General features: G+C 42.2%; 1 protein-coding gene across 1 annotated transcript in view; it reads right to left on the reverse strand.

Annotated features, from left to right (window-relative positions):
* Positions 1 to 5,587: 5,587 nt before the first annotated feature.
* Positions 5,588 to 24,128, reverse strand: part of ADAMTS5 (ADAM metallopeptidase with thrombospondin type 1 motif 5) — a 39,447-nt gene continuing 20,906 nt past the window's right edge. The window contains exons 3-8 of the mRNA XM_039564804.1: positions 22,504 to 22,671; positions 18,434 to 18,717; positions 17,070 to 17,253; positions 16,461 to 16,636; positions 15,621 to 15,796; positions 5,588 to 12,305 (exon numbers count right to left, since the gene is read on the reverse strand). Coding sequence (XP_039420738.1) covers positions 11,735 to 12,305; positions 15,621 to 15,796; positions 16,461 to 16,636; positions 17,070 to 17,253; positions 18,434 to 18,717; positions 22,504 to 22,671 — 1,559 coding nt within the window. The 3' untranslated portion in view covers positions 5,588 to 11,734. The remainder of the gene's footprint in view (positions 12,306 to 15,620; positions 15,797 to 16,460; positions 16,637 to 17,069; positions 17,254 to 18,433; positions 18,718 to 22,503; positions 22,672 to 24,128) is intronic.

Below are 24,128 nucleotides of genomic sequence, written 5' to 3' on the forward strand. Positions count from 1 at the left end.
TCACGACCAGGAAGAACTGCCCATAGAAACAGAGTTATGGGACTAGCAAAGAATAGGAACATTTTATTTTCCAATTCATTCAGCAAACTTTGATCAACGTGCAGGAAATAGCCCAGACTTGAGAAATCCTGCCGCTGACCTCGAAGGTAGAGTAAAACTAAGGGAAAAGGGGAAATAACTCACCAATTTTTTAATTAGTATTATGCCAAGACTTTTAAGAGTTTGAATTCCAAACATGTGTTCTAAGAAAGGAAAACATTTTCTTTCACTGAACAGCCCTGGGGGTTCACTACCTTTTTCTCCCCCTCAACTCTCCCTGAGAGGTGTTCTTATTTCTTGTCTCTTGCATGTATGTGTAAAAATACAAAGTCATTTGTAAGGAGTTCACTTAATTCCTCACTCTTAGCTCACATTCGTTACACATTTTGTTTGGCAGAAGAGAAAGGAAGAGTGTGCTCCAGCCAGGGAATGCTACTGTCCACTGAAAAATGCATTTGGATGGAGGAGCTCTTTTTCATGGATGGATTGTGGCTTTTGGCAGCAGAGGTGGCAGGAAGCAGTTGCCATAACTACTATACCATTAAAAAAAAAAAGGCTTTAAGTAAAGAACCATTTTTGAAATGATGGTTTTGTTACCGATCCTGGTAGAATCCATCAGTTCAATATGATGGGTGGCAGGATCCTGAATGTGGTCTCCTGAGTGTATGCTCAGGATATGCTTTTAGGGCTAAATTCAGGCTTTGGCTTGTAAGGTACATAGAAGAGGAAAATACACAGCCAGCCAGAGAGCTGAACATAATCTGCCTTGCGTGGGATTTCAGGTTTTGGCTGGAACCACACTCCGGTGTTAAATAGCAGAATAAAAAAAGAGTATGTTTTTCAAAAGCTTTAAGGATGGGATTTACAAATTCGCTGGAATGAGTTAGAAATGGAAGTTACATTTTAAGTGTAAATCTAGTTGTAGACATAATTTAATATTTATCTCTATTCAAGTGACAGATACTACCCAGATAAAAAGCCCAGATATAGTTGATAAACACTGCAAACAACTGGAGTAGAACCCAGGGATGGTTTATACTGGGTCAAACCCAGCTGAAGGCTTTTCATCCTCAGCATTACACCACACATTATTGTCCCTGGCAAATTACTCTGGCACTATTTGCATGCTGTTGGAATCCAAAAACATTTCACACTGCTAAAATAACCTCTGTCTGTTGCCATATAGACACCAATGTAGTTTTGGTGGTCCTCCAGCTACTTCCCCACAGTGCTTTGAGCTGTGTCCCAAATTATGTACTCACAGGACCAAGTCAGGTGAATTGGCCTCGCACACCGGCTCAAGTACTGGCTCCCAGGCAGGATTTATCCCTTCCTCCTCACAAATTTCTGGGGTCAGCACCTACGTTGTCCCTCAAAGAGCCTCTGCAACCTCTGGTCATAATGCACCTTCAGCTGGGGCCCTCCCCCTGGTCCCAGGCTTTGTACATTGACCAAGGGCCCTTGGGGCTAATCTCGTTAACCAAGCTAATGCCTAAATCCTGTGTCTCTGAGGTGCAGCTTCCTGGGAAGAGCAGGTGTCCAAAGAAATTCTCTTTTCCCTGCTAACCCTTTGCTCTGAAAAGTGTTACATTCAGAGGTACCTTAGGAGAGACTGACTCACTCCCACCCCTTTGTGAGTTGTAATGCACATAGTGGCTACCATTGCTTCCACGCAGTAGTAGGAGCCTCCTGGAATATGTAATTAAATAAATCAACTGGGCTTTAAAAAGGCCTAAAATGATAAACCCATCTGGGCTGCAGCCTTTAGTTTTTTAGTAACAATATCCACATTCTCTTAAAAAAATGGGCTATGAATTCTTCAGCTAATGCTTCTAATGGAAATCCATATTTATCCTATTGGAATAAAAATTTTTGTTCCTTATATTTATCTGTTAAGTTTAACCTTGTATGAAATTATCCTACACCATCTGGGCTCCCTTCTTAGTTAATTCTCCCTCCTTGCTGTATCTAATTGAAAATTAAGGCATTTTTTCCTCTATCACCTCTCCATTCTCTTATTTTAGCTGTTTTGCTTTATTAAAGCTTACCCCAAGATATTGAGTTCTGTGAGATCTAAATTAACTCCCTGAGTTTTCCAGAGCTTTTGGATGCTGCCTGGTTATGGCTCACATCCAGATTCAAGAGAGAAGAGATACAGTTCATAGATAATGTTCCTTCTTGGAGTTTTCCCCTTCTTTTTCTCTTTTGTAGTTGTAAATGAGAAGAAACTACATCTCCTAATGTTTTTTTCTGATGTGTTTTTCTTCTTGATCTAACTGGTATTAGACATCCTCTTTTCCATATTTCTAGAAACCTGACCAGCTCTGAAAGCAAACCAGGTGATGATTTAAATACGCATTATGAATGCAGCCAAAGGAAATGGCTCTGGGGTAGAAGATGTGGGCTCTGGGGAAGCAGAGCCCGAAACTGGAGCCATACTGGGGAAGCCTTGAGCAGGCTGAGGCAGGCAGAGACCTTCTGGAGGCAAAGCTGTTCCACAGCAATATTACAACTTGCCTTAGGTTCTGGCTTCATCTCTGCCTGGCCTATTTTGGGGTAAAAATAGCAAAAAATGCACAACAAACTCATCCCAAAATACTAAATGCTCTGATGGAGAGGGAAGCAAAGCATCCTTCGGTTCTTTCTTCTGTCCTCTGAAGGAAAAGTTCTCCATATAGAATTCTTCGGCATTTGATTTGATCCCGACAAAGGGGTGGTGTTGTGATGGAGATTTTTTATTTCCTGCATGCGTGGAGAGGCTGAGGTTTCCACAGCCAGGTCCTGCCACTTCCCTTCTCCCTTTGAAACCAAGCTGAGGAGCATTACAGCGTGCCTGTGCAGCCAAGTCTGCCTGTGTATTTTGGCATCTGAATGCCAGACTGGTTGGTAATTTCCCCTTAAATCCTTTCATAGCTCAAATTCCTGTCGAAACAACCTCTATCTCTGGTTTGCCATACAGAGCCTGTCTCGGCTCTGCTGCTCAGGTCAGCCCTCACAAGCAATGCCATCACATGTTGCTTTTCTTCCTCTGTGTGCAGCGTGTATTTAAAATGAAATATTGGCCCCAAACCCCCCTCTGGATGGCTGTCAGATCTTAGCATGCCACATAAATATCAGTGAGAAAACATTCCTCCCAGCCCACACAGAATGCGCCCAGCACTGTTTGTTCTGGACAAAACCCGGCCCAGCGCAGCGAGGCCTTCGGCAAAGGCCCGCTTCCAGTGGGCAGGGCCCTGCCTCAAATCGACCACTTTAAAGTGCTCTCGGAAAGTTTCCAGTGTAATTTTTGCTCCCCTTTAGTTACAGACCACCTTTACTAGGTAACTAAGCCTGTTTGTTGGGCAGCTGCCATCTCAGCCCTTGCATGGGTGGCCTGCTGCCAGCTCTCAACTCTTTCAAGATGTGAGTTCCCCGGTGCTCTGGGGCACGGCAGGACCGTCCTGGTGCTCATTGTGACATTCCTCTCCGATACCAACGTGGCTTTGCGGGGCTGCTTTCCAATGGGCTTCTCCGCTGCATTGCCAGTCAGGTGCAATTTGCACTTTTTTTGTCCCCAAAATGTAATCTGTGTGCACTAACACGTGTGTATGGCTCTTATGGGGGGTTACTAGGGCAGAATTCACATCTGCAAACCTCACCAGGGCATTTGGCCTTGGATCGTAAGCAAAATGTTCCATGGGCATGGGACGCATCCCATTGGGAGAGGGCACAGCACCTGCTACCCAGCAGCTTAAAGCTTAAAAGGAGTAAGGGCCTTACACCCTTCTTTCTCCCACACCTACGTGTTCCAGAATCTCATCCAACTTCCTTGTCTCGCTGTATTTCTTTAGCAACACTTGGAGCAGTCAGGCTACGGTGGCAATGGCCAAAATGGTTGTTTTAATAAGCTCAGCCTTAGATTGCTACAACAAAGCCTTCTTGAGCAGCTGCTTAAGAAAATGTCTGTGAGTTTTCACTTAGATGTGGGTTTTTTCCCCAGAATAATCAAGAGAAAGCAAAGAGATTGCCGCCCTGGCCCTCCAAGCGTGGAAAATATTTTTTCCTTGGCTTTTGTTAAATTATTTTCCCACGCAATTACTCTTCAATCCTGTCCTTGGGTCAGCTTAGAATGGTGAGTGGTCTAAGCATGATGAATTTATTGCTTTAAACTTCACAGAGTGCTGGAGAATGAGGTAACAGCATAAGCAATGTGGAAAGACTTGTACATTTTCTAGTTTGATTACTGGATGTGCTTGGAGGTGTACAAAACTTATGGGTTTTTTTTTTCTTAAAAAAAAAAAAATTTGGTTTGGCTAGAAGACTGAAATTGGATCAAATCCATCTTGCATCCCCACCTAGAAATGAGACTTGGGTGTACAAGTTGAGAATCTTGGGAATAGACATGTCCCTCCTCACATGTAATTACGGATAGTTTCTGAAGAGGTGAAATGTCACAGTATGATGAGATGGAAAATGCATTAAGAGAGAATGAGTTCATCTTCCTGATACAGAACAGTCCCACACAGTTAATGGGATTATGGCAGCACTGGACATTTGGGAAAGTCTGTAATGCTGTGTCTGCCTCCGTTTGATTTGTACACCAATGGATTTCCCTTGCCAGTAATGGCTTTCTCGGAGCTACTGCAAACTCTAAAGTGGGGAAGAAAAATGGAATTTTGGGAAGACAGGACCTGCCATGATCACAGGGACATTGCAGTTTGTTATGCAAAGCTGTGGAGGAGGCACTCATGTATCCACCAGGTGATAACACTTTTTTGGGAAGAGCTTGGGCCCCTCTATAGGTACTGACAGCTCTGTAAAGCTGCACTGCCATTGTTTAACAGCCTAGGAAAAAAAGCTGTTCCTAGGCACATGTAGACTGTTTCTGTAAATAAGAACTGATTTCATTCATGATTTGTAAAACACAAGAAAGCAAAACCTCCAAGTTAATAAAAGACAAAATCCTAAATTCATAAAGACGCCAGCAATCAATGGATTAGACACACACATGAGGAAAGATTTAGACAGGATAGGTTTGCTTTTCCTTTTAGGAAGAAAATCTTTCTGCAAAACATTGTTTTCAGGAACAAGAAAAACTCCAACTTAGTGTTGTGGAATGTGAAAGGATAAGCGAGAAATCAGCATGAAAATGAATTGTAAGATTCTATTAGAAAAGGATATTTTTAATAGTGCCTTCAAAGAGCCTCACTTCAACTGGAGTTTGTCTGCAGCTCTGTCTCCCCAAAAAAACCTCTCCCCTTCCTGTGCCACCACCTCAGCACACAGAGTGCTCCAACATCAGCACTTCTGGCAGGTCTTTACTGATCTGAGATTGGTTTAGATGGATAATTATGAATCTTATAACAAACACCACCTTCTGCACTTTCCTGCTGTTTTGTGACTCCCCAAAACACTTTAGAACTCCACCCCACCACAACTAAAAGGCAGTGGTCACATACAGAAAGAGTATTTACGCCTTAAATTTATGCTCAAGCTCTTTATGCTCATCTGCCTGCAGCGGGGCACAAACAGCAAACAGAGGCCCCCAAATATACCATATAAACAAATATTTTGGACCTATGATACAGTTTGTATTTATTACTTTTACTGAAATCACAGAGTCAAGTGTTTTAGGATTACAACTGGTAAATTATACATATGTAATAGTTTACAAAACAAATTATTGGCCTTCCATGTGTCATAGTACAGTGTAGACCTTGCACAGTTCAGTTCAAATGAATTTATATTTTGCTTAACATGTTTTTATGATGTAAACTGGCTGACACAGTAGTGCTCTAAAAATACTCCCTCTGATTAGACACACACTAGGATGAAAAATAAATTTTTGTGACGCATCTTGGTTTCTCAAAAGGTTCTGGTATTTCAGCCAGGTGACAAAGTGACTTCCCACAATATGCCGACACCAACAGTGCATAAAGAGGCACACAAAGTAAACTAAGCAACCGCTAACTTTGTGCTTTCCCCTTGTCTTCTCTGCAATACCTCATTCGTTTGCTCTTATCTGATGCTAAGCAGATGACCTGGCAATAATAGAAGTTACATTTATTGCTCTGCAGAATTATACCCTATCTCCAACTTACTTAATTCAGCACATTATTTCCTGTATCTGATGGGATTTGAACAATGCCTGTATGCCTGTCACAATGTTTCATAAGATAAACTATTTGCAGATTTCACAGTTCACATGATAAATTGTGTAAACCAGTTACTATAAATAAAGAACTATGCTGTCACTTACAGTGGTGTAAGTCTGAAGCTCCTCCTGCAAAGCCAAGTGATGCCACGAAGTAACTCTAAATTTACATAGGCATAACTAAACCCAGTGTAACTTTTTTTTCCCTGTGAGTGGGAGGAATGGAGACCCAAGTACTCACATACCCAAGCACACACATGAAATACGCACCTGCACTTAGCCACGGGTGTCTGAACACGGGCTATGCCAGGCTGATGTTTGTGGAGAGGATTTTACTGTCCTTACACTGACTCTGAGCCTCCACTGACAACTTCCAGGGCAAAAGATGCTGTGAGTTTTGTCCTGTGACTCACAGAGTGCACAGCAGTGGGATGGTGTTGGGATGTTTGGTGTGGTGTGGGGAGAAGCTCTTACACCACTCACCTGTGTTTGGGGCTTTTCAAATTTTATCACTGAAAATTTGTGCTTGTGGTTAAACCTTCTAAGCCCCAAAGCACCTTTTGGGGTGGCAGCTGAGGATCTAATAATCTCTCTTACATTAAGAATCATTGCTGGTGGGTGTGATAAACCAGAAATATCTGCATTTGCAATGTTACTTGAAACAAGAATTGAACTAGCTTTACTATACCAGTTAGTATCAGGGCACCCATAGGAAAAAACCCCTTGAAAATGCTGCACATGGCAAGTATGAATGCACTCTGGCAGCTCTATAAAAATGAATCACTTCATGAATAAAAGGAACAAACCCCTCCAAACCAAGCAACAATTTTTTGTCCTGACAACTGCAGTCTATGCCCAGAGAATCTAATTTTGCCTCTTGCCATAGGCTCCATCTTCCTCAGTGACAACAGCATGGCATGAGGAGAAACGTTCACCTGAACATACTGCTGAAAGTCCACAATTAATGATCCATTAAACCCTGTTCAAAGCCTGCCCTTAAGATCATCAAAGCCCAGGCTTGTATTCCCTGGGGTTTTGGATTGGGCCTTGAGTGAGGAAGCATCCCCCACTAGCCATCCCTAATTCCTCTCAAGCCTCGTGGCTGACTCTGGCCTTGGACAGCGCCTGGGTGGCAGAAGAGAGGCTGAGCTGGAATTTAACTCAGGTGAATGTGGGCACTGGGGAGCGAGGTGACTTCCAGCAGTTTGGAATTGTTCATGTGCAGTCTGTAGCACCGCCCTTGCAGAGCAGGGGCTACAGGTAAATGAACTGACTGCGGGAAAGCCGAAGGTTTGGCCACGTCGCATTTCTCCCCTCACACTGCACCCAATTCTAGTTCCCTTGAGGTCTGCAGGAGTTGAACTGGATGAAAAGTGGAAACAAACAGGTATTATTCTCATGGAAACATGCTTTGCTGGCTTTTTTCATCTAACTTTGCCTGATGTGGTACAAAGAGCTGAAATACAATGAAGTAAAACATTGCAAAGGCTTCCAAGTTGGGCTTTTGACTTTTTATAGCCATATATACATATTTATATATGCATATAAACAGCAAAAACATGGAAAAACCAGCTTTTTAATGGTTCAGTCCTCATAAACCAAATCATATGTTGTTCAAGCTATTTTATAAAGAGAGACCCAGGAGCTTTCTCTTTAGTGTTGTCACTTAAATGTAAGAAGCTGCATGAGAGAAGAGTCCTGGCAACTCAGAGTAACTTCATTCCCATTGAGAGGACTCCCAGCTACTGAAAATCTGCTACAACTAAAGCAAGGGGGTAGGGTCAGCCTCGGGGGTCAATCACTGAGGCCTCTAGCATGAATTGCATGTGCCTTTGAGACACAAGTCTGTCTTCTGACTTCTTTAGGAGCCATTACGGGGCTTGTTTTGGTCCACAGACCTTTGGGACTTACTTGTTGAGAGCTTTTTGAAATGTTAACAAGGAGCTTGGAGCACGAGGCGTCATGGAATTAAAAATCTACAACTTCTCTAAGGAAAAGATGGCAGCAGAAAAAGAATATACATCTATACATGTGTGTACACATATACTCCTGTTCCATGCAAAGTCCTCTAAATAAAATCATACAAAAAATGACCAGTGCCATATATTATGTAAACTCACAAGGTGTACTTCCAACACAAATCCGAAGCATAAATTAAAAGAGAGCCAGAAAGAGAGCCAGAGACGATAGCAAAACATTTTAAATATAGAATTTGCACAATTGGTATTTTGTTAAATAAGAATAAATAAATTCATTACATCCGTTCACATACCAGTTGTAAAAACAATAAATTATTTTATTTTTTTCAGTGCTGTGTTGCTTTTTTTTTTTTTTTTTTTAACAGTTGTTATTAATCCACAAGATTATTCCCTCTTCCCCTTGTGATAAAACTGTTTCCACAGGAGGGCAGCTAAACTTAATTTCTTGTACAAAGTCAAACCAAAGATGCCAGGCTTTTTCCTAACGAGAATATCCTACTTGAAAAGCAGATGCTGTTAAACCCACTGATGCTCAGGGGTCCAAACTCACCTAAGGGCACTGGATGGAAGTGTGTCCCAAAGTCAGTGTGAATTTAACACTGAGATTGTTCCTGGCCGTGCCAAAAGCAGAACTCCAGGTTTCCATCCCTCGGTGCATTTCCTGAATCCAGCTGTACAACACTGGGTAGAAATGTAAACAATGATGTCACAGTGTGAGTGACACAGAATTCAGCTGAGAACAGACCTTGCACCAATTCTTCATTCATTAGGTGCATGGGACAGCTACAACTGGCACAGGCAAGATTTGGAACTGGAGTGTGATTTAGGAACACCTGAAACAGCAAGTGTTAACTTACCCTTTATCTTACACTTTTAGGGTCCTGCCTTGGTCTGTCCCCTTTGCCCCCTCACATCTTTGCTTGTGTGAATTCGCTTCATTGCTACACTGGTGACAAAAGTCACTGCAGTGGTTTGTTCTTGTATTTATTTCTAAGTAAACTCTTTCCTTTTTAAAAGATACTCCTAATCTAAGGAAGCTTTGAATTTATACCCGCATATGGCACGCCTAGATAGCATCCAGAAGCTTTACTCAGCCTGCTGAATATATAATAAATTATTACCATGATGCACACACAAATACTTGCACATTCTGTCTCTATTATGACAGAACACAAATACCACTTAATGCAGCAGCTGTATGCTGAGACAAATGTTAAGTCTATGCTGAGACACATTAAATCTCCTGATTTTTCCTCTCATGATGGTTTCTATTTGTTATGGATTTTTGGAGAGGTTCTAGGACATGTGTAATACATATATAAGCATCAAAATTAGATTACTTGAAAGGAAAAATAAGGCATTTCAAAGTGATCTTATTTTAATAGGCAGAGGAGGCATAAATGTTTACTTTCCAGCACCATGCAAATATTCTGAGCTTTGATCTCAGTTCTTAGGTTGGGATCAAGATTAGATGGGGAGTATTCCTCAAGATCCACAGTTTTGCACACGGACTACTCCTGAACAGAAGGCCACACCATTTTTGAAAGCTGATTAATAACATTTGTTGGCAATCCATTTAACAGAGGAGGAGGCCCTGCCCTTGGTACTGTTTATTTAAAACAGGGTAAAAAACAGATCCTTCTCCAGATTTCACAGTTGTAGATGTAGCAACTCTATGCTGTTTTGAAATCATCACATGATTTTTGAGAGTTCACACAAACATGCAACAGTTGCAAAAACATGTTTGTGTCAGCCTGGAGTCAGACCTGCCCTTCTTGCTCCACACTCCAACAAGTTTTCCCTGCTGATTTCATGCCTGGGATTTTCAGAAGAGCCTGAGGTGTTTCAGTGCTCAAGTACCACTGACTTACAGCTGAGGCTTGTCTGAAAATCCTCCTGCAGTCTCCTACTCTCCTGTGTGGATCAACAAAGGAGTAAAAAATGGGGTTCTGCTTTGATCAGTGGTTTTTTACCATTTCTTTTGGTACCTGTTATCTTAGGGCCTAATTCAAAGCCTGCTGATATTGAAGAGAGTGATTTTAACAGGGTTGCTCCTGGGCCTCCACCTGCACAAGGTGAAATGCCCATCCTCAGTCACAGAACTTCCACAAGACAATAACGGGATTCAGGAACTGCTGCCAAGGAAAACTGTTACCAGCTACTGCCTGTGCTGTGGAAACAGTTTTATTGATATTGGACAAGTCCTCCACATCCTGATGTGGTTTGACTTCCTAGTGACCCCTCTTCCTCCCCAATGTGGTAGATATACAAAACGTGAATGCCTTCTATAGCTTTAAAAAAACCCCAAAACACACACAAAACACACAAAAAAAAAAAAAAAGAAAAAAAAAAAGACAAATAGTTATAAACTTTTGCTGGTAAGATGAATACCAGAGTTAGACATGATGGACAAAACAGTGATAAAATATTAACTGTTTGCTGTGTTTTTTTGACCTTTATAGCCTCTTGAAAAGATGTAGGTACATTACACATTGTTAAGTTCAAGGTGGAAGCCATAGAGAAAATAACAGAGAAAGCAGCTGAACACAGCCTCAGAACATCTGAGTCAGAAGACACTTGAATACCTCACCTGTAATTTTTGGTTCTCTAACTAGTTTTCTACAAAATACAGTATGCCTTTGTTTCATGGAGAGGAGCAGCTCGAGCAGCTATTGTTCAGTGACAACAAGGACCCCAGGCTGGGACACAGCTGGAACGGGGGAGGTTTACAAGCACAGTGTACACAAACTCCTCCTGGCAGCCAACTCCTCCTTTGGTGCATGCCTGACACACACATGAGGAGGAGCTGCTGATGCTCCTGCTGTTGGAGCAATGTGGGGTTCCCTGCTCTGCAAGCTGCTGCAAGGCTCCTCCTGAGAATTTCTGTGTGGAAACATAGGATTTGTCAGAGATAATTGATATGCTGTCAGGAAATTCCTACCACAAAAACCTATTTCCTTTTGTCAAAACCAAAAGGTATCACTTTTTAAAACCAGCAGCAAGCTCTTCATTTTCCAGTAAAACATCTGTGGCCCTTTCTGAAGGATGGACCAAGTCCACAAGGGCTGCAGATATACTTTGGTCAATCATTTTGCTTATGTAGTTTGTCTTTTGATTTCTTTAATAGAAGGAAGTGATATCAAGTGATATACCAAATGAAAGATATTTACAAAACAGTATAAAATAAGCTACTGTGGGATCATGGGGATGTGTGACGTTTCCTAAGGACATACTGTAGTAGAGGTAGGTGAAAAAGGGGAGATGATTCTGTAACCTTCAAATATCCCAGGATCCTCCATTCACTAGTTTTTCTTCTTTTGCATTATTTTATTTTACATTTTTGCAGACACAGAGGGCTTATAACAACTTTAATGCTTACTTTCTTTGACATATTAAGACCACCCTACTATTATTTAAAGCAGTGCACATCTTCATTTGGTCCAAATAGGCAGATTCTGCCCATAATTAGAGACTGAACGCAAGTACATTGAAGCCTTTGCTTCTCTCTGTCTGGGCAGACCTGACACCAGTATGTCAACAATGGCTTACTCAAACCTCTTAGAAAGAAGGTCACCACCACAGGTTAGCACTTTTTCAGCAAGCACTGTTTGAATGCTGAGGGTCTCTGGGAGAGCAGGCATCCCTTGGCCAGTTTCCCGTGCCCATCCTTGCACTGGACAGTCCTGGTGTGCCAGCCCGTGTCGCACGTTCGCGAGCAGGAGAGCCAGGGCCCCGTCACCCAGCGGGGCTGCGCGGCCGGCGCAGTCACTTTGCTGCCGCCACTGCTGCTGGGGACAGAGTTTGCCAGCTGCCCCTGTTTCTTTGGCACGAAGAAGCTGTAGCGCACGTCCACGGGCTGCGTGGGGTCGGTGGCCAGGATCTGCACGATCAGGATCTCCTTGGTGGCCGAGTGGCCCATGGCGTGCAGGAAATCATCCTTGTGGCTCCAGCCGCTGTAGTTCATGACGGTGCCGTTGATGTCGATGATGGTTTCCGAGGTGGAGATCATGTACTTCCCATTGACCAGGTACTCCCCGCTCTTCTTCTTCAGGGCCAGGTAGGCCGTGAACCTGCTCTGGTCCTTGCTCTTGAACTGCCGCACTTTGATGTGCGTCGCCCCTTCCGGGATCTTCACCACGTCCGTGTAGCCCTTGCTGAAGGAAGGGAAAGAAGGAAGAGTCTCACTGGCATGACACAGAATCACTGAATCAACTAGGCTGGAAGGGACCTTTAAGTCCGACCTACGGACAACAACATCTTGCTTCATTTCAGCTCAGGCCACCTGGATTTTCCCTAAGATTAATTTAACCAGGTTCCGCTCTTGGCCTACTGTGTTGTTCTTCGTGTTCTCCAAGAAATTCCTACTGCACTTCTTGCAGATTGCTTCATCTTTAGCTTTAGGGACAGTCTGACGTGGGTCAGATACCAGAGGAATGAAAAATAACAGATAGCTTATAGATTTCAGCAAAGGGTGGGAGATATGAAATACGATGCGTGCGCTGCCTGCCAAGGAAAAGATAATGAGATATGCATTGGTTACAGCTGTTTCTTGCTGTCTTTGCTATAATGATGATTAAGGAAAGCACGAGCAGAGGAACAGCTGGGTAGAGGTACCTTGGGAACATTTAAAAATAATCTTGATCACCGAGAAAAAATTTGTTTACTTTGAAATTCATAAAGCCGCAGATTAATCGTCAAGTGTCTAATAAGAGGGGCACCCAATGGCTTCATTTGTACCATCACTGAGTTCACTACTACTTATGAAGTATCTTAACTGGGATTTAGAAAAGGAGATTAAACTCTTTTACCAAAAGTGACAAGCATTCAAAACCTGCAAGTGTGCTGGAATTTATCACTATCTCAAGTATGTTATTTTAACTTTACTGATATATAGAAGAAAATCTAAAGGCTTTTACACAGCTGTAAGCTACCAGCTGGACTTTGGAGATGTGTTTTCATTCCTAAACCTGTGACAAAGCCATCCTTCAAGTACCTCGTATCTGAAAGGTTTAATGAGAAAAATTAAAAATACATGAAAGTGATGGCATCTCCTTTGGGATTGTTTAAAGAACAGACTGCTAATTTTGAGAACTTTTGGCTGCACAAGTAGAGACTGCACATATTACAGATGAAAGATTTGTGCTGCTCCCCTGCTATTTCCAGCAGTTATGGGACAATGACTTAAGACTCCATTGATTTAGCACCTCCATAAAGCTGGAGGAATATGGTGCGAACCCAGCCTGGGGACTGCTCTACAGCACTGCACAAATATTTTTACACAACAGTTGCCAGAATAACTCAGTGCAAACATGTCATTAAAGTTACAAAATCATTTGTTCAAAACCTACAAGCAGTCCTGGAGAATTCAAGTTGTCTGCACGAAGAGCTGTAATGCTCCATGTGCACAGAGAAGCATCTGCAGCATTAATTCTCCTCTTTCCCAACTTCTGATAACTTGGCTTTATAGCTTTTTAAACAAAAATCTTAGGAAGCAAATTTCCCAGAAGATTCTGTTTTGCCTGCTTTAAAAGAAAAAAGAAGTACAAACAAATGTTGTTACGGCAATTGTCTGCAATGGGAAATACTGGTTTTGCCCTGTAAATTTAAGTTTCCTCTACGCTTAATGTACAGATTGCTAAAATTTGGTTTATAATGGACAGCAACAAGGGAGCTGCCATTTTTCAGTGGAGGAAAGAAAATTTTCCTACCAGCACTGCCCTTTCATACAAAACTGTAACAACAGTTTACAGACAATTAAGATTTCACTATTTTAACCAGGGGTTTATTTTAATGTCAATTACTCGCAGAGAAGAATCGCCTCAAACAACTTTTCCAGTAAAAATAAATCAGCAGTCCAAAATCCAATCAAAATCATATTAGAACACAATTTTACCCTCTAGCCAGTCTCATGACACTTAAAGGCATGATTTGAGGAGAAAGATGGTAACTTCACAGGGATCATTATAATAAATCTCTCCGTTTCCAAATGTATCTATTATACAAATCTGGCCTCCCTGAAACTCATGGGCCCCTCTAACACTTTTCCTGGAGCTTGATTATTACTGGATCACATGAAATGTATCTCCCACTGTCATCTTCATTTAGACATCCCAGACATTCCAGTATTTACAAATTGGAAAAGGTTTGGTTTATATAATTACTAATTTGGATGGAAAGCCATTCTTTTTGGCAGAGGTGTTTTGGCGTCGTTAGGTGAGCAGTCATTGGTTTACCAGGATGGAGATTAGTTATGTTTATTTTTAGAATAAATTCACTCTCCAAGTCCTTTTTGACTGCTATTAATCAGTCTGTTGAAATGTACAGAAATAAAAGATCATTTCAGGAATCAGATTTCAACTTCCGGTAGCTTTCAATATGCCATGTAAGAATTTGGAAGGTATAAAACAAAATCAAGTTTATATATAAAAGATGTTTAATGCAGTCACTGACTCTGAGTAGAAATCGTGAACTAAAAGTTTCTATGCATAGATCAGTCCTTTGAGACTTTGGCATCTGTATAAACGATGATGAAAAATCCCCATTTTTCTATGAATCTTAAGAATTGAGGAGGAAAAAAATTAGTTCAGACAGAAAGGACTTGAGGTTGTTCTATTAGTACTGCCCCCACAATGGGGTGAGAGAAAACCATGGCAGCAGTTCCTTTTATTTTACTAGTATTAAGTTTTATTACAGTGAAAAGGTGAACTCTGACAGAAAAATGGCTCATGGATAACTGCTCTAAATATTTTGACTTTAAAATATCCATCTGGAGATTGATATTATGCCAATGGACATGAAGGGAGATGAAGGCATATGAAGGGATATAGTCATGCTTACGCCTAAGTTATTTCTGGTATCTCATCTGTTTACTTGATCTCCACACATACTCAGCAGTGGGAAAAGGTAATTTTAGGGTATAACCTCTCTCAGCTATTAAGGAAGCTGTTTACTGCTGCCTGCTTCTCTCCACCACTTATACAAGGAATGTGTGTCACAAAATCAGGTGGGGTGTCCTCAGTGTCACTCAAAAGAGATGAGATGAAAAAACATTGCTAATGCAGCAACAAGTGGGAAAGGCAAAATTTCAGAGATGCAGGTAATTCTGATCCAAACAACTCTGATTCACTCCTGTCCCTTTTTCTCTGTCCTCTAGGAGCCACAGTCCATCTGGCACAGCAAGATCTGCAAGTGGCACGAGTTGCTGTGCCTTATTCCTGTTGATGCTCACCTGCATCACTGGCGCTTTGTGTCAGAAATGAGCTGGGTGCAGTGTTTTGCCAGTTGATGCTTTGCCAATTTCAGGGTAATGCTAAGAGCCAGCTGCACACATCTGGAAACTGCAATAATCTACAGGCAATGTGGTTTTTTCCCCCACGTGAAAGCAAACTGCGTTCCGAGACAGAAAGCAAGCAGCACGTGGCAGAGTTACTATTTGCACAACAAGATGCATTTACTACTGAGATCAGTACCTCTTTTTGGTGAAGGTTCCCATGACTTTAGTGCAGCTGGAGTTGTCTCCTCCACACACCCCACACTTGTCATACTGGAGCTTGGATCCGATGATCCCGTCACAGCCCGTTCGGATGCACTTCCCTCGGACACAAACTGAGTTGCTGTAGGGTCGACACTCCGTGCCATCAGTGACCTGAGCAAGCAAATAAAACTTGGTTCAAACTGCCACAGAAATTTGCCTTTTTGGATCCACCTGGCAAAACCCAGTTCCTTATTTAAGTCACCAACTCAGAGCAGGTCACCTCCCCTGACAGACAAGACTGATCTTCTCCCATGTTCTTGGCACAAATCAGATGAAATTTAGCAAAAGGACAAAAGCAAGGACAGATAACTTTCAGTTTGGATTGCATCTGATAGAAGTGACCACAAGTCACATCTCTACTACTTGGCTAATTATGCCATATTAATTGCTTCTGTAAGAGTTACTCTGGACTCCTTAAACATAGTTCAGGGTTTGACTTATTCTTTTCTCCTAATACTCTTTCTCCTCCAGAAAACCCCAGAATGACAGAAAATTCCAGGCAGAAACTCCTCTATCCACTCTTGAAAACAAACTAGCGCAGAGAGGCCCATATTCTTCATGAATTCACATACTGAGATGTGGAAAAACTTCTCTCATCTTAGAAGCCAGTTCTGGCCCTAATGTACAACTACTGGATTGAACCATTAAATCTAATCACACAGTTAAATCTTTGAATCATATGATTAACTTCTTTTCCCTGGTGGTAGAGAAAGATTTCTAAAATATGGGACACTTCTAAAGAGGAGCATGAAACCCTGACTGGAGCTGCCATTACCTTCTGAGAAAATACCACGTAATAGCCGGTTCCTTTGGCTCGGCAGGTGAGCTTGCAGACGTCTCCAGGCAGTACTCCAGCATACTTGGGGACCCATTCCACAAAAGTCTTGACACCCTTTGCATCAGACTGATAGCCATTCCTTGCTTCACACTGCTCTTGTCGGAAGGATTTAGCTGTGGAATTATTCACATCATCAGTGGCTATTTCAGACCACGCTGCAAATATCATTATGTCCATCTATTATTCCGATTTCTTTCCTACATCATTTTTAAGTCATGTCACGCCACTTCTTTACTTAGAACTGGCCTTCCAATCCCTCTACTGTTTTAGCTTGGAAATCTCCCCATGGCATAATAAGCATTAAAGGTCTAAAGTTTGCATTATGTTTCATTTTAGAGGACTGACTTTTTTTCACTCAAGCGTCCTTTCTCTACCACGTCCAGGGCGAGGTGTGGGTGAAGAATTAGGATATTGTACTAATGCTGAATGTCTTGCCTTGATAAATACATTTTGGGGAGGCTACAGTGGGCCTTTGCTGTGTGGTTTCAGGCAGACAATCAGTATTCGGTGTCTGCGAAGGGAGGGCTGGAACAGGAGGGCACTCACCGTTGGCGGGGCAGGGCGTGACGTTGCAGGAGCGGTAGATGGCCCTCTTGCCCGTGCAGTACCTCCCGTTGTTCCTGGGGGCTGGGTTGTTGCAGTGACGATAGGCAAACTGAACTCCCCCCCCACAGGTACGGGAGCACTGTCCCCAGGGTCCCCAGGACCCCCAGTTGCCATGGCTTGAAGCCTGAAAAACACACGAACAGTGGGAGGTGAGTGCGTCACCCGAGTGCGAATGGAGTTCTTACATCTCAAAGTCACTGCTAATGCTTTCCTCAACTGAAGGCAATTCCTTGGCCATTTTATCAGGGATAACAGGTCTTAGGAACCTTCCTTCTCCCAGCAGAGTTAATTTCTATCTTTTATTTGCACACTGATGACATCTCATTTGCACTGTGGGTGCAAAGGCAATACTGGGCCTTGCTCTGCACAGCCGCCTTCAGCCTCTTCACAGAACACACTCACATTTTCATGTGCTGTTCTCTTATTTTTTGCTATTCCTACCAAAAAGGCCCCTTAAACTGGCTCCAAGGGGTTCAGCTCCCAGAACATATCCGTAGTGCTAATCTGAGATGAATTAAATCCAGCTATTGTGATGTGTAGGCATTGCCTGGAATTACTGGCAAGAGGTGGAATTGTCAACTCTGCTGCATTGGCTACAGTATTGCAATATCATGTAGAAGTATATAAATCCATGAAAAAGGGTATAGAAATCCATTTTAAAAGGGTGTTATAAAGGCTGTGGCTTGATTTGAAAGGCTCCCATAGTTTGCAAATATTTTCACAAAGCTCTACAAGTCTGTGGATCTTCTGTGGGTGAAACAGAAGGGGCTACAGTCTACCCAGTGAATTTAGAAGTATCTGAACTGTGCAGCTGACAGCTCTCATGAGCCTGGGGACTCTGCAGAGGTATAAAGTAGACATAGGTTCTCTGTCACTGGAAGCATAAACTTCTCTGCTCCAAAGATTATATTCTGGATTAATTTAATCTGCCTTTTTCTTCATTAGAATTAGGGCCCTGGGGCCTTTCAGATGAGGGCTGTAAATTAATTTAGAGATGTAATTTGTCTTGCATTCCGTGGCCAAGAAGCCCTGATAACTGATTTACTGAATGGGCAAATCACCTCCTCTGAATGGATGTTCCCAGTTTTCCAGGAATGAAGGCTCTCCTTAAAGAAGAAAATACATTTCCTGAACCTCAGCAGCATTTTTCCTACACCCTCACCAACAACACCCCAATTACGTGCTAAAAAAACAAGGCAGCTTTCAATCTGGCTTCCACACAGCCCATTTCACTCCCACAAAAATCAGCACCTCTGAGGGATCACCTTTCAGAACTCCCCCTGGGGTCACGGCCGCTAACTTACTGAGTAGTATTTCTTCTTGGTTTTGTCCACGCATTTCCCCTGGAGGCAGATCCTTCCCTTGCCGCAGGGGGTGCCCTCGACGGCGGGCAGCTTCTTGGTGAGGCACACCATCTGTCCCTGGCGCACCACGGCGCACCAGAGGCGGGAGCACACGTCCATGCCGGGGCACACGGTGTACTCGGCGCCGAACGCCAGCTTGCACTGCCGGATGGCGTCGTACGTCTGCCCCGGCAGCTCCTCGGGGCCCACGATGTGCTTCCTGGGCTGGTCCAGCAGGCAGTTCCCTAGAAGAGAAGGCCAAGCTGTTGTTTACTCAGTTATTTACTGCTATTTCCCAGTTTTCTCCGCAGTGCTGCAAAGTCGTTCGGGTGACAGAGAACTTCCTTCGAAGGATGGTGACATGAAGGCTGTGAGGTGACACCAGATCTTGCATGACGTCAGACTGCTGCCACCGTGTTCTCACCCCGCTGTTGAGCTGCCTATTCCCACCCTGAGGTGTAAATGAGTTTTACCCAGGTCCTTTTGGCATTTCAATCCTCTGTGCAAGACTCAGAACTCATTCTGAGCTATTTATTGGTTTGTGATTTAAGGACTGAGCAAGACTCACGTAAGCAAGACTCAAAGTAAGCAGAGTTCTCATTTGAGTTTTAAATCAGGATGTCAGAAATGGTACAGCTTCTAAAGGAATGCCAAAAATATCAAAAACCACAGACTTGTAGCCAATGAGGCCAAAAAACCCAAACAAAACAGAACAAAAAATAAAGAATTCTCCCAGGCCAAAGGAAAAATAAAAGCTGCGTATCAAAACTAATGTTGGCATTAAAGCTGGATTGGACTTTACTTCTAAGGAATGATACTTGGCTGCTTGTCCACAAGTTTGAAAAGGGCTATCCATTTAATACAGAAAACCATAAATAACAGGAAGAAAAAATTGCATGAATGTAAAGATTTGTATGTGTTTTAAGGTCTGCAGTGCTCAAGATTTGTCTGGAATGCTCTAAAAATGAGAATTCCCATTTATGTTCTAGCTATCTTCTGATAACTGTTTGTTTTACTATTGAAAACCTCACTTGTTGACATGCAGAACTATTATTCAGTGTAACCTCTTTCACACTTCATGAAGGGGATATGTGGTCTGGGCAAGCTTCACTCATCCTCGGCCAAAATAACTCACCACAATTTACCTACTTTGGAATCCACACCAGCGTTCTTCACTTGCATCATGGCTGAAAAAAGCCTATCTATAAAACCCTCACTATTTACACAAAATGGAATAGAATTTCAAGCTATGGCAGGGATTTAAGCAAACCAAATACCCCATTTCTCAATAGCTTGAGTGCTCCTTCCAAAACACACACTTACTGCAACTGTTCTTCTGTCCTTCTAAAGACTAATGCCAATTAGCCAAATTAGCCAAAAATTCTTTCTGCATGATGACTTGCAACCAAAAACTCTCTGTCTTGTTAATAAACCTGTTCCATTTGCTGACCCTGATTTACCCTAGCCTTATATTTAATCTGGATTATGCTGAATTTTTAATGCAGACAAGGTGTGCCAATGCTAGATGTCATGAGATAAAGATAATTAAAGGTACCCTGAGTTGCTGTAGTATAAAATATGAGAGACATGACGAGGAGTGAGGAAGCACCTATCTTTTTCCTGGAGTTTCTGGACATAATTTGCAGAAGTTCTGGCAAAAATACACTTTGTAAAAAGTACGTAACAGTGGAAATCCTCCTTCATATTCCTTGTGAGGATGGAGGAAGCCACTGAAATGTGAGGGCAGTGATGGGAAGGCTGTAGAATGTCAATGTTTAGTTTATATACTGCTCTTGTACCTACACTGAAGTTTATCAAACTCCCAAGTAGGGCTGATATTCAGTATTCTAAAACATCATATTAACACTTCATTTTGGCTGGAAATAAAAATTTAGAGAAAAAAGGAAGAAAAGTCTCATCCTTGCATATACTCATCTGTCAATCATTTCAGTTAAAACCCATTCATATGTGAATAACAAACAGGTTTCACAAGCTTGCACAGCAAATACAGCATTCTTGCCCCTCCAGAACACAGGGGAAGGAGATCCAAACCTCTCCTTTACTGAGGAAAGGTGTCTAATTTCTACAAAGCCAGGTGCTCCCGCTGATCTCACACGATAAATTCAGAACTGAAGACAGGGAAGGCCCCTAAGGATTTCCCATGGGAAAAAACCCCCGTATTTATATGGGTAGACTGTAGCAGTGTCTGTGTTTGGACAGGCTGCAATGAAGTGAGGTGTTTTTACCACCAGCTGGTCCAACCTCCTGCTTGTCATGGTCAGAAAGGACAGAGCGGGCCCCTGGCTGGGAGGGCAGGCAGGGCTTCCATTCACTGCGTTCCATTTCAACATCCAGAGCATGTACGTACTGCTATTCCCATTTTTTTTGTCCTGGGCACCAAAGAACATCTTTGTGCCCTGGAATAGAGCAACATTGTTGGCTGATGACAGTGCTAATTAAGCCATCTCATTATCTCTCTCAATGCTATGTGTAATGTATCTTGGGGGGGAAGAAAAAAAAAGGCGGAACAAGATCTGTGCAGGAAGCAGATAAGCAGGATATAAATTAATTAAAATACAAACAGTCCTTGTTCCAGGTTGCACAGAGCACTGGGACTGAACACAGTCGGTCCCAAGCAACCATCCCACAGCCTGGTGGTTGGCATGACAATAAAGGCAATTAGTACCTTTGGAAAGGCTTTGCTAAAAGCAGATGGATATAAATGTCACTCTCCTCTGGACACGAACCGAGCCTTTTCTTCCTAAATGTCAAACTGTTGTCTGGGGTCATCTCATGAGTGTAAAACAAATGGTGATATCATGACAGAGCTGTTTATTGTTCTCAGAGCAGGCCCCAGGAGACAGAGAATCAGCACCTTGATCCTCCCCAGCCCCCTGGCTGACCTTGGACGAGACATTTCTGTTGGGATTCTTCAGCTGACTTCATGTAATGCTGGTGTCTGCAGTGCACTCAGCTGTCAGGTGTTTCCCTACTGAGAAAAATGAGTTTATGGTGTCATTCAGCATCACCCATGCACCCAGTGCTGCTGAGGCCATTGACTGTCAAATCAAGTCTCCAAATCATTTGAAGTCAAATCATGGACTTCCATTTCTACCTCATGGATGGCGTTTGTGTTCTGTTAGGACAGATGTGTGATTTAAAACAAATAGCAGGAAAATTGTAAATTTCTACAGAAAAGAAGAGTGTTACTTAAAAAAGGTCTCTGAAGGGGTGATCCATCAAGAAAAGAGACTCCCTAAACATTTTGTATTTGAAATCACACCAATAGCATCAGTAATAAAATTAACTCCCAGAGGACTATGGACCTCTCTGATGAGAGGTTCAAATTTTCTATTAATAATTTAATCATACCGATAACTCCTGAAGACTACACACCTGAGTGATAACTACTCATGAACTGAGGAGAAAACAGTTCAGAGTTCCTTACACTCTCTGAGAGGTCATTCATGGATGGTGGGAGAGGAACTCAAAAGGGAAAGTTCTGTTCATTTGTGGAAACTAATTTGGTAATATTAAATCAATGCCAGAGCAATATGGACCATAAAACAGGATAGTATAGATTAATGGATCTAATAAAATTGAGAGAAGAAATTAAGTCATTCAGAGAAAAATGTTTCAGAGAGCACTGAAATCAGCCGACAAAATATTTGAAAGCAAACCTTGACATTCAGCAGACACACCATACTTTTTATCCATAAGCATTTTGGTTACCACAACAACTTGATCCATTCACTCAATTATGTCATTTTTATCTCAGCATTTTGGAATTTGAGTGGTTTGCTTAATAACTGCAGTTGCTTTGGGAGCACAGGGAAGACTTTAAAATTCATTAAAGAGTGAAGATTATGCTTTTTTATTTCTACTTTCGGAAAACGGAATTTTTGTACTTATTCCCCAAGGGGTAAATGTCATATTAAGCAAATAAGCTGCCATAAAATGTTCTTATTAAAAAAATATCGATTCACTGTAAAAAGTACCATGTAGCTGACACAAGGAGTGATAACACATACCATGGCCATCATCAAAGAATTCTGTGATAGTTGCTGAAGTGCACTTGGACCAGGGTTTTGAAGCATCAATGCTGGTCAGAATGGAGGACATCAGGCGCTTGTCTTCCATGGAGCCAAAGTTCTCCTCACAGAACTTGGAGTCATCATGGGAAAGCCCAAGCAAGTGCCCTGTGGAAATGAAGCAAATAAATAACATTATATGACTATCCAGAGTTGACCAGCTGGAGCTTACAGTCATGTGGGGGAAGGGAACTGTACTCATTTATATTTATCAACAATTGGCTTCTTACTGTTTTTCCAAATCATCTTCGGCAAGAAAAACTTTGTGAAGACGTTCTGCAACTGTCTAGAAAGGTGCTGCGTCTTTTTTAAGAGATAAAAATAAAAGCATTTATGACGCAGCTAAACAAATGGTAAAAGAATGAATGGGAATAAAGCTGCAGAGAGCTCAAGCCTGAACTTAACACTCAAAAAAAAAAAAAAAGTCCAACCTAAGCCAGAAGTTGATTAGTAAAATATGCAGGGCTAAACTAAGAGCGCTATAACAACAGGGACAAGATCACCCATCAAGGCCACTACAGAAAAAAAGCCTGATGCCCTGAAAGGAACACATTCTGCAAGATTTGGCCTTTTTCTTTTTTTCAGGCAGGTAAAACCATTTTTCTTTGGCAATACTTTCTACGTAAGGCCAGATAATGCTGTTCTGCTGCACTCAAGACATGGCTGACTGTCAGGAGGTACATGTCAAGCTTCAATCTGACACAGAACTACATAAAGACTTGCTCTGAAGAGATGACAACAGCTTTGTTTCATTTCAGACAAATGCTGGTATTGAGTAAAACAATTCACTGCTAAGATTATTATTTCAAACGGCTGGATTCCTCTGACAGAGTAACCAAATAATCAGTGCATCACTTATAACCTACAAAGCAAATTCTCTGGAAGTGGGCTGAGGATTTAATACATTGTATTTACATTGTATTTACTGATCCAAGACTGCTCACAGTTGTAGAAATTACCTCACTGCAGAATGTTTGTGAAATAAGGCAATGAGGGTCTCTCAGTGGAAAAGGATTTTCATTTCTGAGTCACTGCCTTGGTACTGAACAGCTCTGGGTGAATGAAAAAAGCTGGAGCATTGATCCAAAGAGTTTGGCTGAGTAACATCCCATGGCACTCAGCACTGGTTCAGAGTGGGATATGAATGATAGTTGGGTACACACCAGAAACTCGAGGATGTAATTTTTCGGAGTGCTCAGCATTTTATAGCACCATTCAGAACTACCCAGAACTCTGTGGCATGAAGCTTCCAGTCTTTTAGGGCAGAATCCCAGTTTGCCACAGCCTCTGGTACCACTCTGCAGCACTTCACCCATGTAAGATGCACTTTTGCTCTCTGCACAAATCCCTTCTTGCGTAACTGTCCTTCACCCTTCAGAACGGCCCATTTTACGTGAAGGACATCCCATGTAAGTGCACAATTAAACACTTAACACAGTGCACATATTCACAGGCCTGTTAATGCTTCTGCAACTTGGGCAGCTCTTGAGTTTCTCTCCTACCTATGACATCTTTCTTTTTTCTCCTCAAGGAGCCAAATAATAAAATATGCTTTGGATATGAGG

This window comes from Corvus cornix, chromosome 1, assembly GCF_000738735.6.
Source record: "Corvus cornix cornix isolate S_Up_H32 chromosome 1, ASM73873v5, whole genome shotgun sequence".
NCBI classification, from domain to species: domain Eukaryota; kingdom Metazoa; phylum Chordata; class Aves; order Passeriformes; family Corvidae; genus Corvus; species Corvus cornix.